The sequence below is a fragment of the Rhineura floridana genome, chromosome 2 (genome assembly GCF_030035675.1).
Source record: "Rhineura floridana isolate rRhiFlo1 chromosome 2, rRhiFlo1.hap2, whole genome shotgun sequence".
Lineage (NCBI taxonomy): Eukaryota > Metazoa > Chordata > Lepidosauria > Squamata > Rhineuridae > Rhineura > Rhineura floridana.
In genome coordinates, this window is record NC_084481.1 from 75645376 (window position 1) to 75658723 (window position 13348).

Sequence of the window (13348 nt, forward strand, 5' to 3'; positions counted from 1 at the left end):
CAATGACAATTGGATAGCTATATGATCCATCTTTAACATTTATTTCACCTTTGTAGCTGCTATGGTTCTTCTGTGTGTCTTTGCAGATACATATTAAACATCCATCTATTCTTTTCAAAGGCAGGTGAAATAAATCCAACAGTCAAGCTATATGTAGTCAATCTATATGGACCAACACATACATTAGAACTCATGCCACCAGATGGGTTTAAATCAAGGTAAGCCTTCTGCAACCTGATATTTAACTTACTGCTGCTATATTATCCAAGAATTAACAATCTATAACTCCGCACATGGACAATCAATCAAAGTAAATCTTGATTTAGGGTCACAGTACTGTAGCTGTTTTTATTGCAGTGTTATATTTATTTCAGTGTAACTATTCTATTTGAGAAATTCTGCATAAAAATCCTTCAGATGTGACATATAGCTGGAAGAAAGGACTATCAATCTGGATTTAAATAGGCCACATCTTTATTATAAGGATTGCAACAGGCAATGCATCAATGCACTACAATGCAGTGGAACTGCAATGCAATCCTTTCTGCATAATAACTTGTTTCAGGCTCAGTGGTGGCCATATAGGGTGAACAGGATGTGTAGTGCATGGGGGCCCACAGGCTCTAGGGTACCCACCAAACCCAGAAATCTTAATTTTTTATTTGAAAAAGTTTAAAGACATTGATGTAGAAAAAGTTAATTAATATAGTATTCCAATACAGTTGGGCCCCGCTTTATGACGCTTTGCTTTATGGTGCTTCGCTAATGCAGCGGTCTCAATTAGATGCAATTAGACTAAAGCCCCACTCATACGGTGCTTGTTCTGCTTTTACGGAGGTTTTTGGGTGTTGCACTCCATTCTATTCAATGAGTTCTGCTTTTCAGTGGTTTTCGCTTTTTGGCAGGGGTCCAGAACATAACCCGCCATATGAGTGGGGCCCTACTGTATAATTTTGTCATGTCAATTAATATTACACCTTGTTTTACACCTTGACAGTTTCTATCCATCTCTTTTCTTATTTGGAAATAGAGATGTTTTGTATATTTGATGCCCCAAATTGTCACTCTCTTTAAACTGACCCTCTCAGTTACACATGTGTATTCCAATATATATATAAAATAATTGATCCTAAAATGTGGATGTTTCACTTCTCGTTTAGGCGAGTCCTGGTATAGGCACCACCAGTTTTCTTTTGCCCATCATTGCAGCCTAGGGCCAAAATAAGACATGGACAACTACTGTTGGGTTAAACTAATGGGCCACTTTATTAAACTGAATTCAGTTAGAATAATGAACCTGCAGAGGAGGAACTTAACTGCAGGTGCCTCCTGATGACTCAGGCAAAGCCTGCTTGCAGCTATAGGGCAAGCAACCCCTGCCCGAGCAAGGGCCTACCTGCCACACACCTGCCCTGACCACACCCTGAAGGGGCATAGGGAGGCCAACCCGCATCACTGGGCCCTAAAACTCTGAGCGGATGAGGCACGTTGGCCCCAAAGGCAGCCCTTATTCTGCCCCCAGGCCCTATAGCCCTGAGCTGCAGGCCTATCACCCCTAAAGGTGTCACCTAGCTGCCCTTCCCCTTTTAACTTTTCTCACACTTCCTTGCCACGAAAGGGGGGAAAGCCTCAGCTTAGTCCCCTTTATCCTACAGCTGTGAAGAATCTCATGCAACCCCTCTGCAAGTCTGCTAACAGGATGTCATTACCTATAGCAGCCAGGTGAACACTGTCTGGCCAATATAGCTCCAACCTGTTGTGTCTTATCTCTGGGTGATGAATGACAAAACCACCAGAGTCCAACAGAGCCATTCAGATTTGCCTATTCACCTTTTTGTGGGTCCTATTTATCCCCCCTGGGGTCACCCATACTGCTGAGTGCAACAGACAGGCTTATTGCCCTTTCTGACTTGAGCCTCCAATCTCCCATAACGCTGGGGAGACCACGTCCAGCTGATCCCATGCAAACAGTGCCAGTTGGCAATACCTCTACTGTGACAGAGCACCAGCAATACCGTTGTCAATACCAGGGACATGGTGCACCAGGAAGAGAATACTATAACTGTGACATTGTAGCACAAAGGCATGCACAAGGCGCATGACATTGGGGTTTCTTGGTGACAGAGAGTAGATCACATGTAATGTTGACAGGTTGTCACACCAAAAGTGGACTGCGGAATCGCACAACCTGCCTGGCCACAGGTGCACGGCCACGACAATGGGAAAAAATTAAAGGAAGGTCAGATCTCTTCCTGAGCCATGGCACCAGGAGTCATTGAAAATAACCCCAACCCTGAAAGAACCTGAGCTGTCTGAATGTACTTCAAGTTCCGCCTCTAAAAAGTGATCCCTTCCATTAAATTCCTGCAAATAGGTAGACCAAACTGTTAGGTCAGCCCTAAGCGTGGCAGAAACTCTTATGTGATGCTGAGGTCTGGACAAACCAGACATCGCATCATATACCCACCTCAAAAATGTGTGCCCAGGTGCTATAACCCTACAGGCAAAGTTCAAATGACCCACCAATTCCTTCAGGGTAAGTAGGGTAACCTTTCTGGAAATGACCATGCCTGAGATTTTTGATTGAAGGGCCACCAGTTTGGCTTGAGGAAGCCTACAGCACTGGGCCACTGAGTCAATCTCAATGCCCAGGAAGGTGAGAGCAGTGGATGGGCCCTCAGTTTTCTCAGCTGCAAGGGGAACACCAAGTTCCTCCGACAAAATGTTGAAGTGATACATAAAGGCCTTACATTCACCGGAGTCTGCCGGGCCTGCAAACAGAAAATCATACAGATAATGTACCACCGACTGCAAACCTGCCAGTCTCCTAACTGCCCATTCCAGGAAGGAGCTGAAATGCTTGAAAATCAAGCAGGAAATCGAGCAGCCCATGGGCAGCGCCCGATCCACATAAAATTTACCTGCAAAGGTGAAGCCTAGCAATTCAAAATCCCATGGATGGACAGGGAGGAGACGGAATGCAGATTTGATGTCACATTTACCCATAAGGACACCAACCCCGCACCCCCTAACCATCTATTCTGCAGTCAAAGGATGTGTAGCGGATGAAACACAGGTTCTGTGGAATAAAGTCATTAACTGACTCACCTCAAGGATAGGATAGGTGATGTATAAGGCAGAACTCACCTGGTGTCTTCTTGGGAACAATGCCCAGCAGGGACACCCTGAGCGAAGGGGTGGGCGGTGAAGAGAGGGGGCCTAAAACTCTGCGTGCATACCTTTCTTTATCAATGACCTCTTGTACCACTGCTTCCATGCCCACCACTGACTTAAGGTTGTGTGACATAAAGACATGCCTAGGACCCAAGCAGGGGATCTGAAAACCAACTGTTAAGCCCTCCAACAAAAACTGGGCTTCCTGAACTAGGAGGTAAAAACTGAGTAGCCATTCCAGCTCTGGGAGCTTAACTTAGCATGTGTTTTATACTGTTTAAATTTTTAAATTGTGTTTTAAATTGTTTTTATAAGATCTGTTTTAAATTGTATTTGTTCTAATGTTTTTAGTTACTGTAAACCGCCCAGAGAGCTTCAGCTATGGGGCGGTATACAAGTATAATAAAATAAATAAATAAATAAATAAACTGAACTGGGGCCCTTTTCCTTGAGCTGCCCCAGCAGATGCCAGCTTCTTTGGGCCAGCGGTGTCCTGATTCCCACTCCTGAAAGGCTAGCCCCTCGGGCAATTAGTGCAAGCATGGGAACCCCCACATATTTCACACTCGTGCCTGAATGGGCATGACTTCCGGCCACAGAAGCCACATGAGCTAAACTCTCAGCAGAGTAAGTGGGATTGAACCCCTTGTCCCGCAGGCCTGTGGGAGGGAGTCGATGTCAACTGTCTAGTCAGGAGGTGGCCACTGTCCATCCTATCTCCGAGAGTGAGACATGAACTGCAGCCACAGGTCAGCATCCTTCTTATCCCAGGGGAGGAAAGTATCAAAAGCTGCCCACATGCAAAAAACCTCATCATAGGCCAAGCAAGCCACCCTCAGGAACTCAGAATAGCCGCGATAGACAATGTCCAGATACGTGAGAAGGACTGGGCCACGCTGTGGCTGCTTTGGCATCACCCTGCCACATATGTCAAATAAGCTGGGAGCCAGTTAGCCCAGGTGCTCTCTATACACCACCGCCTGGGCTTATCCAAGTCCTTATCCTCACCCTTGTCATTGTCTTTTTTTACTGGCTCTTTATACAGAAGGGAAAACAGATCCACATATTCCCTGTTCCATATTTTTTCTTTGATATTGGGAGGCAAGTGAAAACCCAAAGGGGCTGAAGTCTCCCAAAAAGGTATGGCACCCTCCTTAACTGCACCAAGAGGGTCAGCTGCTGCCACCTGAAGAGTAGCAGGCAGGGGGATGAGGTTCCCCCTCAACTGACCTTCCAGGAGAAGACTGCCACACCTGGTTACAGGCCTCTAGTAGGGTAGGCTGTTGGTGGTGTTGCTTACCCCCGGCCCTAGGTGGAGTCCCTACGTGCAGGTCTACTGCTGTTCCAGATGGGGGGAAGGGCCAAACCTGTCCTGGTCCCCCATAGGGAAACCCCCAAGGGGACCAGCTCCATTGTGGCCAACCCCATTGGCACATGGTCAAAGGAGACTCACCCTAAGAACCCTCCGCTATAGGGTTCAGTGGGAATGGCGGAGTTGGAGCTGCTACTGGTTCCATGCTGGGCATTGTGTCATTGGCTATAAAGCATGCGGCATATCAAAGTGGAAGTCTTATTTTTTTTAATCTGTGGTTTGTATAGTGTTCCTCAAAAATCATGCACTTGGTGTATTCTCTTTGTTTTAAACATCCATTCCGCTGTCACATCACAGAAACTTGAAGGACCATTGATTGTTAATTTTGGGCCATTCCAGACTGTTGGGGTTTCTTTTGGTTTTGGTTTTGGGTTTTTTGCAGGTGTATTCCGCAGCATGTTATTGATCCAATAATAGTGCATTAGTAATAGATTTATACTGGACCATCCAGATAACACTCATCATTCTGCTTTATTATTTGTTTCATGTTACTGCATTATTGCTGTCTGGAGGGGTACTCTTGGTCCATCAGGCAACAAAAGCAGGATAAGCCTCCCCTCCCCCCCAAAAAAACATTTATAATATAAAAAGTTACAAAAGTTCAACAGGAAGCTACAAAACATGCACCAGCTGGAAACAAAGCTCTAAAACATTTGTAGACACAAACAGTATTGAAAGTGGGATTGCATATAATCATCCTGATACTATCATGAACACAAATAATCATGAATGCAAAATAAAAAGGACATACGGACATTCTATAAGTGTTATAAAAGTATAGTGATTGTAATGGAAGCCGGGGGTACTCCCCCCATGCTCCACCGTCCCAGGAACCAATTCCCAGTCACTCACTGTTTGGACAAACAGGCTGAAAAAAGAAATCCCTAAATGACTCAGGCAGAAAATATTCTGGAGAGTGGGATCACTCCTCCCCCTGGAAGAGGAGATTCAAGATATTGAAGCCTTGAATACTCAGCCCAGAAGAAGGAGTAATCCTATTCACAGGATGTGTCCCAGCATAATCAAGGAAAACATAGTTTCCCCAAGATATTGTTTGTGTTGCATAGAAAGATGACTTTTTTAACTTCATTGCTAACAAAATATGAGCTAAATGTCAAAATATGTGGCAAACATTCCCAAATGCCACAGATGTCAGAGCAAATTCAACTATGTTGTTCTGGAATAGCATCTCTCAGTCCTGGTGTGCGTGCATGTAGATAGATTGATCATTCCTATAAATTGGAAACATAAGCATACACATTTTTGTAAAAACATTAATGAACATTTCAGCAAATCTACATTTGTTACATTAGCCAGATGTCTGGATCCTCAAGCTAATATATACTCAAGATTGCATCCCTTAAGCAACTAACTTCTGAGTAGCATCATATACAATGATAGAAATTTGCTTTATTCAGTGCTTGAGAATTGCAACTCAAGCTCCTAGAATAGTTTAAATTAGTGCTGTGCTGATGATTTTGGCTGAGGTTTTTGTGGCCATATATGGAGGAGAGAGGTGAAAACATCATCTATGAAAGTTGGAAATTGCTTTTAAAATCTGGAGAAAGGAATTCAGTGAAATTTGGGGGTGGATGGGTTGGGATGGTACTTACCTTAATAATGTTACAAGGATGTATGTTCTTCCTTCAGCTTAACTCCCAGCCCCATTCCTTGCATTGTGTTTCTCAGTTTCACAAGTAATGGCCACACTTCCTGGAATGCATTTCCCATAGAAGGACTGAAGGGTGAGGAAGCTGCCCTTGGGGAGTGATAGGTGAAAGATGCTTATCTGTAGCCATGAATACTATACTAAACTGTATATGCCAAGCCTCCTAGACATGATAGATTGTACTAGGTGGTGTTAGTAACAATTTTCAGCATCGTAATCTAAGAGGGCTTGTAGAAAGAAAGAACATTGTCTGTGCCACTGATAAAATCGATCTAACTATAGTTGTTTGCAGAAAGGCAATCTGTCTGGTAATACAGCATTGTTGTTGTTTCTCTTTTTTTCTTTTTTCTTGTCTTTTTTGACCACAGAAGCAACTATCTGTGCTACACTGTCTGCTGTCCTTTTTGTACAGAGTATTTGCATAATGTCCTTGGCATTTCATAGTCTTACTGGCAACTTCATAGCACTGAAAACACTTCTGTTTATGCAATTGTTACAAAACATAGGGGAAAATAAGGATAGAAACACATTTACTGCTGTGCCGGTTCCAGTGTGTCTGCACCTCTGTTGTCTAAAAACAGGGGCACACGACGCTAAACAAACTCTGTCCCTTTTTACTCTAAAACCTGGTTGTATCAACTTGTACGGATTTTTTGTTTTAAAAAATGCTTCAGACAGATTTTGCAACTGATTGGTAGATCAATCCATTGTCCTCCAGGTAAGGCCAATGGAAACACTTTGCTGTATGCTCAGGCAGAGCAGTGATTGGCCCAACAATTTGCTGTGGGCAGTCCTAAAAGATCTGAAGTCAGCAGTGGGGAAGTGAGGTGTGTCCAGCCAAGGGCAGAGTCACTTCAAAACGCAGCCAGAAAAGCAATTCTCACTGATTTTGAAGCGACTAATTGTGCCCACAGCCTAAGTTAATAAGAGCAACAAGACGGCTAGTAACCAAAAGCCAATTCTCATGCTAACTTTAAATATGATACAGTCACTATGGAATATTTTGCTGTGTCAGTTTGTTGAATATGAATATGGTTTTGGAATTCAGTCAATCACCAATATAATGTTAAGTTGAATAATGGTGCGGTGTCCCTTATTGCAGCACCTAGGATGAAATTTCATAACTTCCATGAGAACAATATAATCACTGTGTTTTTAAACATGTCTCTGCCATAGAGAATATTACATTATGATGGTGAAGTGGGTCAGCAATACTAAAACGGTGGTGCGGTGGTTAAACAGACCTCAGAACCTGTCCATCCTTACCGTGTGTGAGACAACAACTGGTGCTTGTAGCATGGTATGCAATTTCTACTTTGTTATTTTCACAGTATACATTACAGTTATTGTTCTGATATACAGAACACATGCTTCAAGGCTTTATTTATAATTTGTTTTCTTGCTGGTACAAGAGGCCAATTCGTTTCCATGAATTAGAATTCACCTTGTAGTAGAAACAATGTGGAACCCATTTTTTTAAAAAATAGATTCACACACACCCCTCTACCATGCTTTTACTTCATCTCAAAAGTTGGGCCTGATGTTCTAGCAGAGAGAGCAGCTGGCTGTGTGTGAACAAGCATGAGTTCCATGTAGATTTCTACCTGCCAAAACTCAATAAACTGAGGAAGCATTTGAATTCTCAGTAGGATCTTTGGAAACACTAAGGAAGTGGAAGCAGAAGCAATAATTGGCACTTTAGCCAAAGGTAAATCTATGTTCTAAGCATGTTAGTTATCACAAGAATATTCTTTGTTTTCAGAGTAATTGGCATAAGTGTGATTTATGTCTAAGCAAAATATTTAAGTTCAACTCTCAAAGTTAGGGTGAGAATCAGAATAAGATGCAGGTGATGTATCTTACTAATATAACATGCACTTTTTAGAAATGTTATTCAAGCACATGTACTTGTTCACTTTTTTCAGTGAAAATTTCACTAGTCTAAAATTTTCATTATGTTGATATGTAATTGTTACCCTAAAATAACTATAAAGTAAATATTAAATTGTGGTAGCCTCAAATAATTAATAAAATTACACATTATTTTATGGTGTGTGGTTGAGCTGCATTACAAACGCACTGTAAACAGATGTATTGTTCAATATTTGTTTGCTTCTGGTATACTAACATTGGTATGCTAACTATTAAAAAAATGTAACACTGATTGTTTTTTTAAAAAAATGGTACTTATTGTAAAAAGCTTACTACTTAAGGTAGTGCTGAACAATCCAAAACTTTCCAGTGGCCAGATCAGAGCTGAGAACAAAGTACGTAATTTTATTTCCCTTATGAAATTTCTTACCCTCTCTTCACCATAATACAATCCCAGGTTGGATTACAACAATTGATTATATAATTATAAAAACAGATAAAACAGTTACAATTATAAAAAACAAATAAAACCATTCCAGGCAGAACCAAACAGTATAAATTCAGCAAACTAGGCAGGTTCCATAATGCAAAATAGCTTAACTGTCAAAAGCCAGGTTAAAGAGGTGTGCCTTTGGCACATGACAAAAGTTATATAATGAAGATGCTAGACACATCTCTGTGAGGAGGGGCTGCCACAGAGAAAGCCCTATATATTCCCTGTACTCCTGAGGTTGCCGAAAGTACCGAGAGAGCCCACTCTGCCTATCTTAACACCCGGGAGGATCGGTAGCTAATTTAAATATTCTATGATTTTATTTACTTGAAGTGTTGATATCCCATCTTTGCTCTGAAGAGCTCAAAACTCATAAATAAATAAATAAATCACATGTGTACAAATTTTAAAATATCATTTACAGTCTAAAACTAAAACAGCAGCAGGAAACAACAAAATGCAGCAACAACTTTAAAAATTCAAAAATCCACAGATAGCCACTATCAATTCCTGCACTTTACAACCCAAACACCTTCTAAAAATGGGAGGTTTTTATCAATTATTGAAAGCCCATTAGACAAGAGATAAGATGGGCTTCCTTTAGAAGGAGATTCCAAAGCCTAGGTGTAGTACTGAAAAAGCCCTTTCCCTAATCCCAAATAAGCATATTTTTAGGAATGCAGAGGAGAGCCTCTAAAGATTATCTGTCATCACTAGCACTTTGAATTGTGCCTAGAAACAAATTGTTTCAAGAAGGAAGTCACATGCTCTCTGAAAGCAGCAATCTTAACAATCTTAAGAACGTGTGTCTAGAGACGATGAGGTTCAAAGTGCAACCAACTTTTCTTCCTATTTATGTGGCATTGTAAATAGTAACAGAGGAAATAATAACACTGAATTATTTGCAATTAGCAAGACATTGTATATGCATTTTATAACTAGAATTCTTTTGGTTTTTTAGAAGTATGAGTTTACCTCTGAAGTGTGGCTTTCTAAACAGGTACTGTATTATTAATTGTTGGGAACAGAAAAATATACATAACTAATATTTGCTGTTAATAGAATGTTGAAAGATGTCCACATTTTAAGCAAAAATATGCTAATTCATTAGTCTCAAAAACAATTCAAGGTTAATTTAAGAGAAGCAAAAATGATTTTTAAGCATTGTGGTAACTGCAGGAGAAGTGAAGTATTACAAAAGCTGGTGATACACCAGACTCACAAGGGTATTGTGATGGCATCTCAGGCTGATATTATAGTGCAAGTGTATAGGATCAGTGCAGATGTATTCAGTTGTCTGATCTTAATAGCTTTTAATGAATCAGGCAAAAATCACATGGCTTTTTCCATGTATGGTGGTTAGGGTTGCCAGGCCAGAAGCATCCCAAATCCTCAGATTTCAGGAATGGGCTCTAGTGATGTCACAGGGCAGGCCCTAGTGATGTCACTCCCGCAGGCACTTTCCAACCCCTCCTCCACTCACCACCCTAGGCACTTTCCAACCCCCCTATTTCCCCCAGGCACTTTCCAGCTTTCCCATTTCATTTCCCCAGGCACTTCCCCAACTCCCCACTCATTCCCCCAGGTACTTTGCCACCCCCTCATTCCCCCAGGCACTTTGCCAACTTCCCCCCTCATTCCCCCCAGCACTTTCCCAACCCCCTGCCATTCCCACCAGGCACTTTCCAACCCACACACCCCCATTCCCCCAGGCACTTTCCAACCCTCCCCCCACTCACCACCTTCTTTCGCTGGTGCCCCACGTTGGGCACTTACAGTCATCCCTCCCGCTTGACCTTGGAGAAGATCTGGGATTACTTGCCACCATCGCCCTTCACCTGCTGCCATTGCCTTGCAGCCCCTGCCTCTCACTAAGCCCAATGCCAGGCCCTGGGACTGGTAGGATAGAGCTCCCACTCCACAATCCCTGCCAGCATCATGACCAGATGGTGCTAGGGATTACAGATCAGGAGCTTCACCCTCCCTGGCAACATCTGGCAGCCAGTGGAGGCTAGTTACATCTGGTTGTGCTGTGTTGTCACATCAATGTGCAATGCCATCCTTACCCAAGATGATGGTAGAGGCATCAACATGCCCCCGCCACCATCTTGGATGATGGAAGGCATGTGCAGCTGATGCAAGAGGTGGTGCGACCAGATGTAGGTAAGCCAGAGTGACCAGGAATAGCATTGCCAAGTCTCCAGGCTGCTGGGAAGTCACCCCAGAAAATCTAATTTGATCATTTTTATTGTAAAATATGTTTTCTCTTCAATACTTTGTTTATTTCCATGCTTTACTCATAGCAATTATAGCCTAAATTTATTAATTTTACTTGTTTTTAAAACATTAATATCTCACTTACTGTGCAAAAACACCACTCAGAGCAACGTAACAATATTTTAAAGTTTCAATTCCATAAAACAACAATATGTAACAATCAACCAAAGTGACAGTCTCAACAATTAAAAACAAAATATCAAACTATTATGTGCCACATACAGCATATGCCTGCTGGAATAAAATGGTCTTTAGCGAGAGCTAAAAACAGCAAGGTGCAAGATAAGTCCAGAGCATGGAAAAGTTACTTTTTTGAACTACAACTCCCATCAGCCCCAGCCAGCATGGTGCTGGCTGGGGCTGATGGGAGCTGTAGTTCAAAAATAGTAATTTTTCCAAGCTCTGGATAAGTCAAACACATTTCACAAGGCAAGAAATTCCATAATCTGGGTGAAACCACTGTAAAGGGTCTCTGATTCCACTCCTTGATGGGAAAAAGAAAACAGCCCCTATTTCTAATCTTAGTAAGCAAGCAGAATGAATGGGAACTGGCAGTCCCTAAGGTATCCGTGACCTAAGCTGTTTAGGACTTTAAAGGTAGTCACCAATATTCTCAATCGTGCCTAGAAGCAAACTAATAACCTATGCAGCTGTTGCAGGATTGTTGTAAGATGATCCCATGGGCAAGAATAGTGCTTAACAAAAAAAATCAGAATTCTGATTCTATTTCATTTTTATAGAATGAGGAGCCAGTTTTTTCTAAAGATGGAAATAGATTCTTTATGACAGTTCCTGTTAAGCAAGGTGGCCGTGGTGAATTCCATCATATTGCCATGTTTAATGTTCAGGTAAGTTTCTTTTCTCAAGTTCATAATTGTACAAATCTGTAATTATACTATCACCTAAACATCTTATGAAGCATGATATGTTGCCCTGAGTTGCATGCTAATCCAAAAATGGTGTTCTGATTTTAAAAACCCAGCAAATGAGGTATTTGGAAATATCCCAGGCATTTGGAAATATCATTTTGAGTATCTCAGGACATTATAATCATCTAGAAGAAACAAAGACCTGGCCTACACATGGAGCAGAATGACATGGTAGGATGCTGAGGAAATAAAGTGAAATGATGCATTGCTTCAGTCTTTTGACAAGAGATTACACGTTTGATGAGACGATGGTGTCAGGTGGAAGGGTTTGGATTTGTTAGGCACTGGGGAACATTTTGGGACAAGCCGGGCCTGTACAAAAGGGACGGGCTCCACTTGAACCAGAATGGAACCAGACTGCTGGCACTTAAAATTAAAAAGGTAGCAGAGCAGCTTTTAAACTGACTGAGGGGGGAAACCCGACAGGAGCTGAGAAAGGTCTGGTTCAGAATAAACCTCCCCCCTGGGATAAAAACCAAAGAAATGATGAAATTTTAAAAGGGGTAGGCCTAGAAGTAGGCATTGTGAGAGCAGGGGCACAAGATATAAATTCAGAAGAGCAAAATTACCACAGGCCTAACCACAAGTGCCAAAGACACTTGAAGAGAGACACTGCTTACAAGTGCCTGTACGCTAATGCTAGGAGCCTGCGAACCAAGATGGGAGAACTGGAGTGCTTGGTCTTAGAGGAGAGCATTGATATAGTGAGCATAACGGAGACCTGGTGGAATGGAGAAAACCAGTGGGATACGGTTATCCCTGGATATAAACTATATCGGAAGGACAGGGCAGGACGTATTGGTGGTGGAGTCGCTCTATACGTGAAAGAAGGCATTGAATCCAGCAAGCTCGAAACCCCAAAAGAGGCAGACTCCTCCACAGAATCGTTGTGGGTGGTGATACCATGCCCCAGGAGGAACTTAATACTGGGAACGATCTATCGTCCCCCTGATCAAAATGCTCAGGGAGACCTGGAGATGAGATATGAAATTGAGGAAGCATCCAAACTAGGAAATGTGGTAGTAATGGGTGACTTCAACTACCCGGACATAGACTGGCTGCATATGTGTTCCAGTCATGACAAAGAAGCAAAGTTTCTAGATATTCTAAATGACTATTCCCTAGATCAGTTGGTCATGGAACCGACCAGAGGGACGGCAATCCTGGACTTAATCCTGAGTGGGGACCGGGACCTGGTGCGAGATGTAAGTGTTGTTGAACCGATTGGGAGCAGTGACCACAGTGCTATTAAATTAAACATACATGTAACTGGCCAATTGCCACGAAAATCCAACACGGTCACATTTGACTTCAAAAGAGGAAACTTCACAAAAATGAGGGGATTGGTAAAAAGAAAGCTGAAAAACAAAGTCCAGAGGGTCACATCACTCGAAAATGCTTGGAAGTTGTTTAAAAACACTATATTAGAAGCTCAACTGGAGTGCATACCGCAGATCAGAAAAGGTACTGCCAGGGCCAAGAAGATGCCAGCATGGTTAATGAGCAAAGTCAAGGAAGCTCTTAGAGGCAAAAAGTCTTCCTTCAAAAAATGGAAGTCTTGT

The 13348-nt window shown here is 42.2% G+C and overlaps 1 protein-coding gene across 2 annotated transcripts in view; it reads left to right on the top strand.

The window, feature by feature from the left end:
• The window catches only part of DPP10 (dipeptidyl peptidase like 10), a 503938-nt gene that overhangs the window by 427429 nt on the left and 63161 nt on the right, over nucleotides 1–13348 (top strand). For both annotated transcript variants that reach the window (XM_061612954.1, XM_061612953.1), the window contains exons 10-13: nucleotides 121–218; nucleotides 7392–7515; nucleotides 9542–9580; nucleotides 11598–11705. In XM_061612954.1, the coding sequence (XP_061468938.1) occupies nucleotides 121–218; nucleotides 7392–7515; nucleotides 9542–9580; nucleotides 11598–11705 (369 nt within the window). The remainder of the gene's footprint in view (nucleotides 1–120; nucleotides 219–7391; nucleotides 7516–9541; nucleotides 9581–11597; nucleotides 11706–13348) is intronic.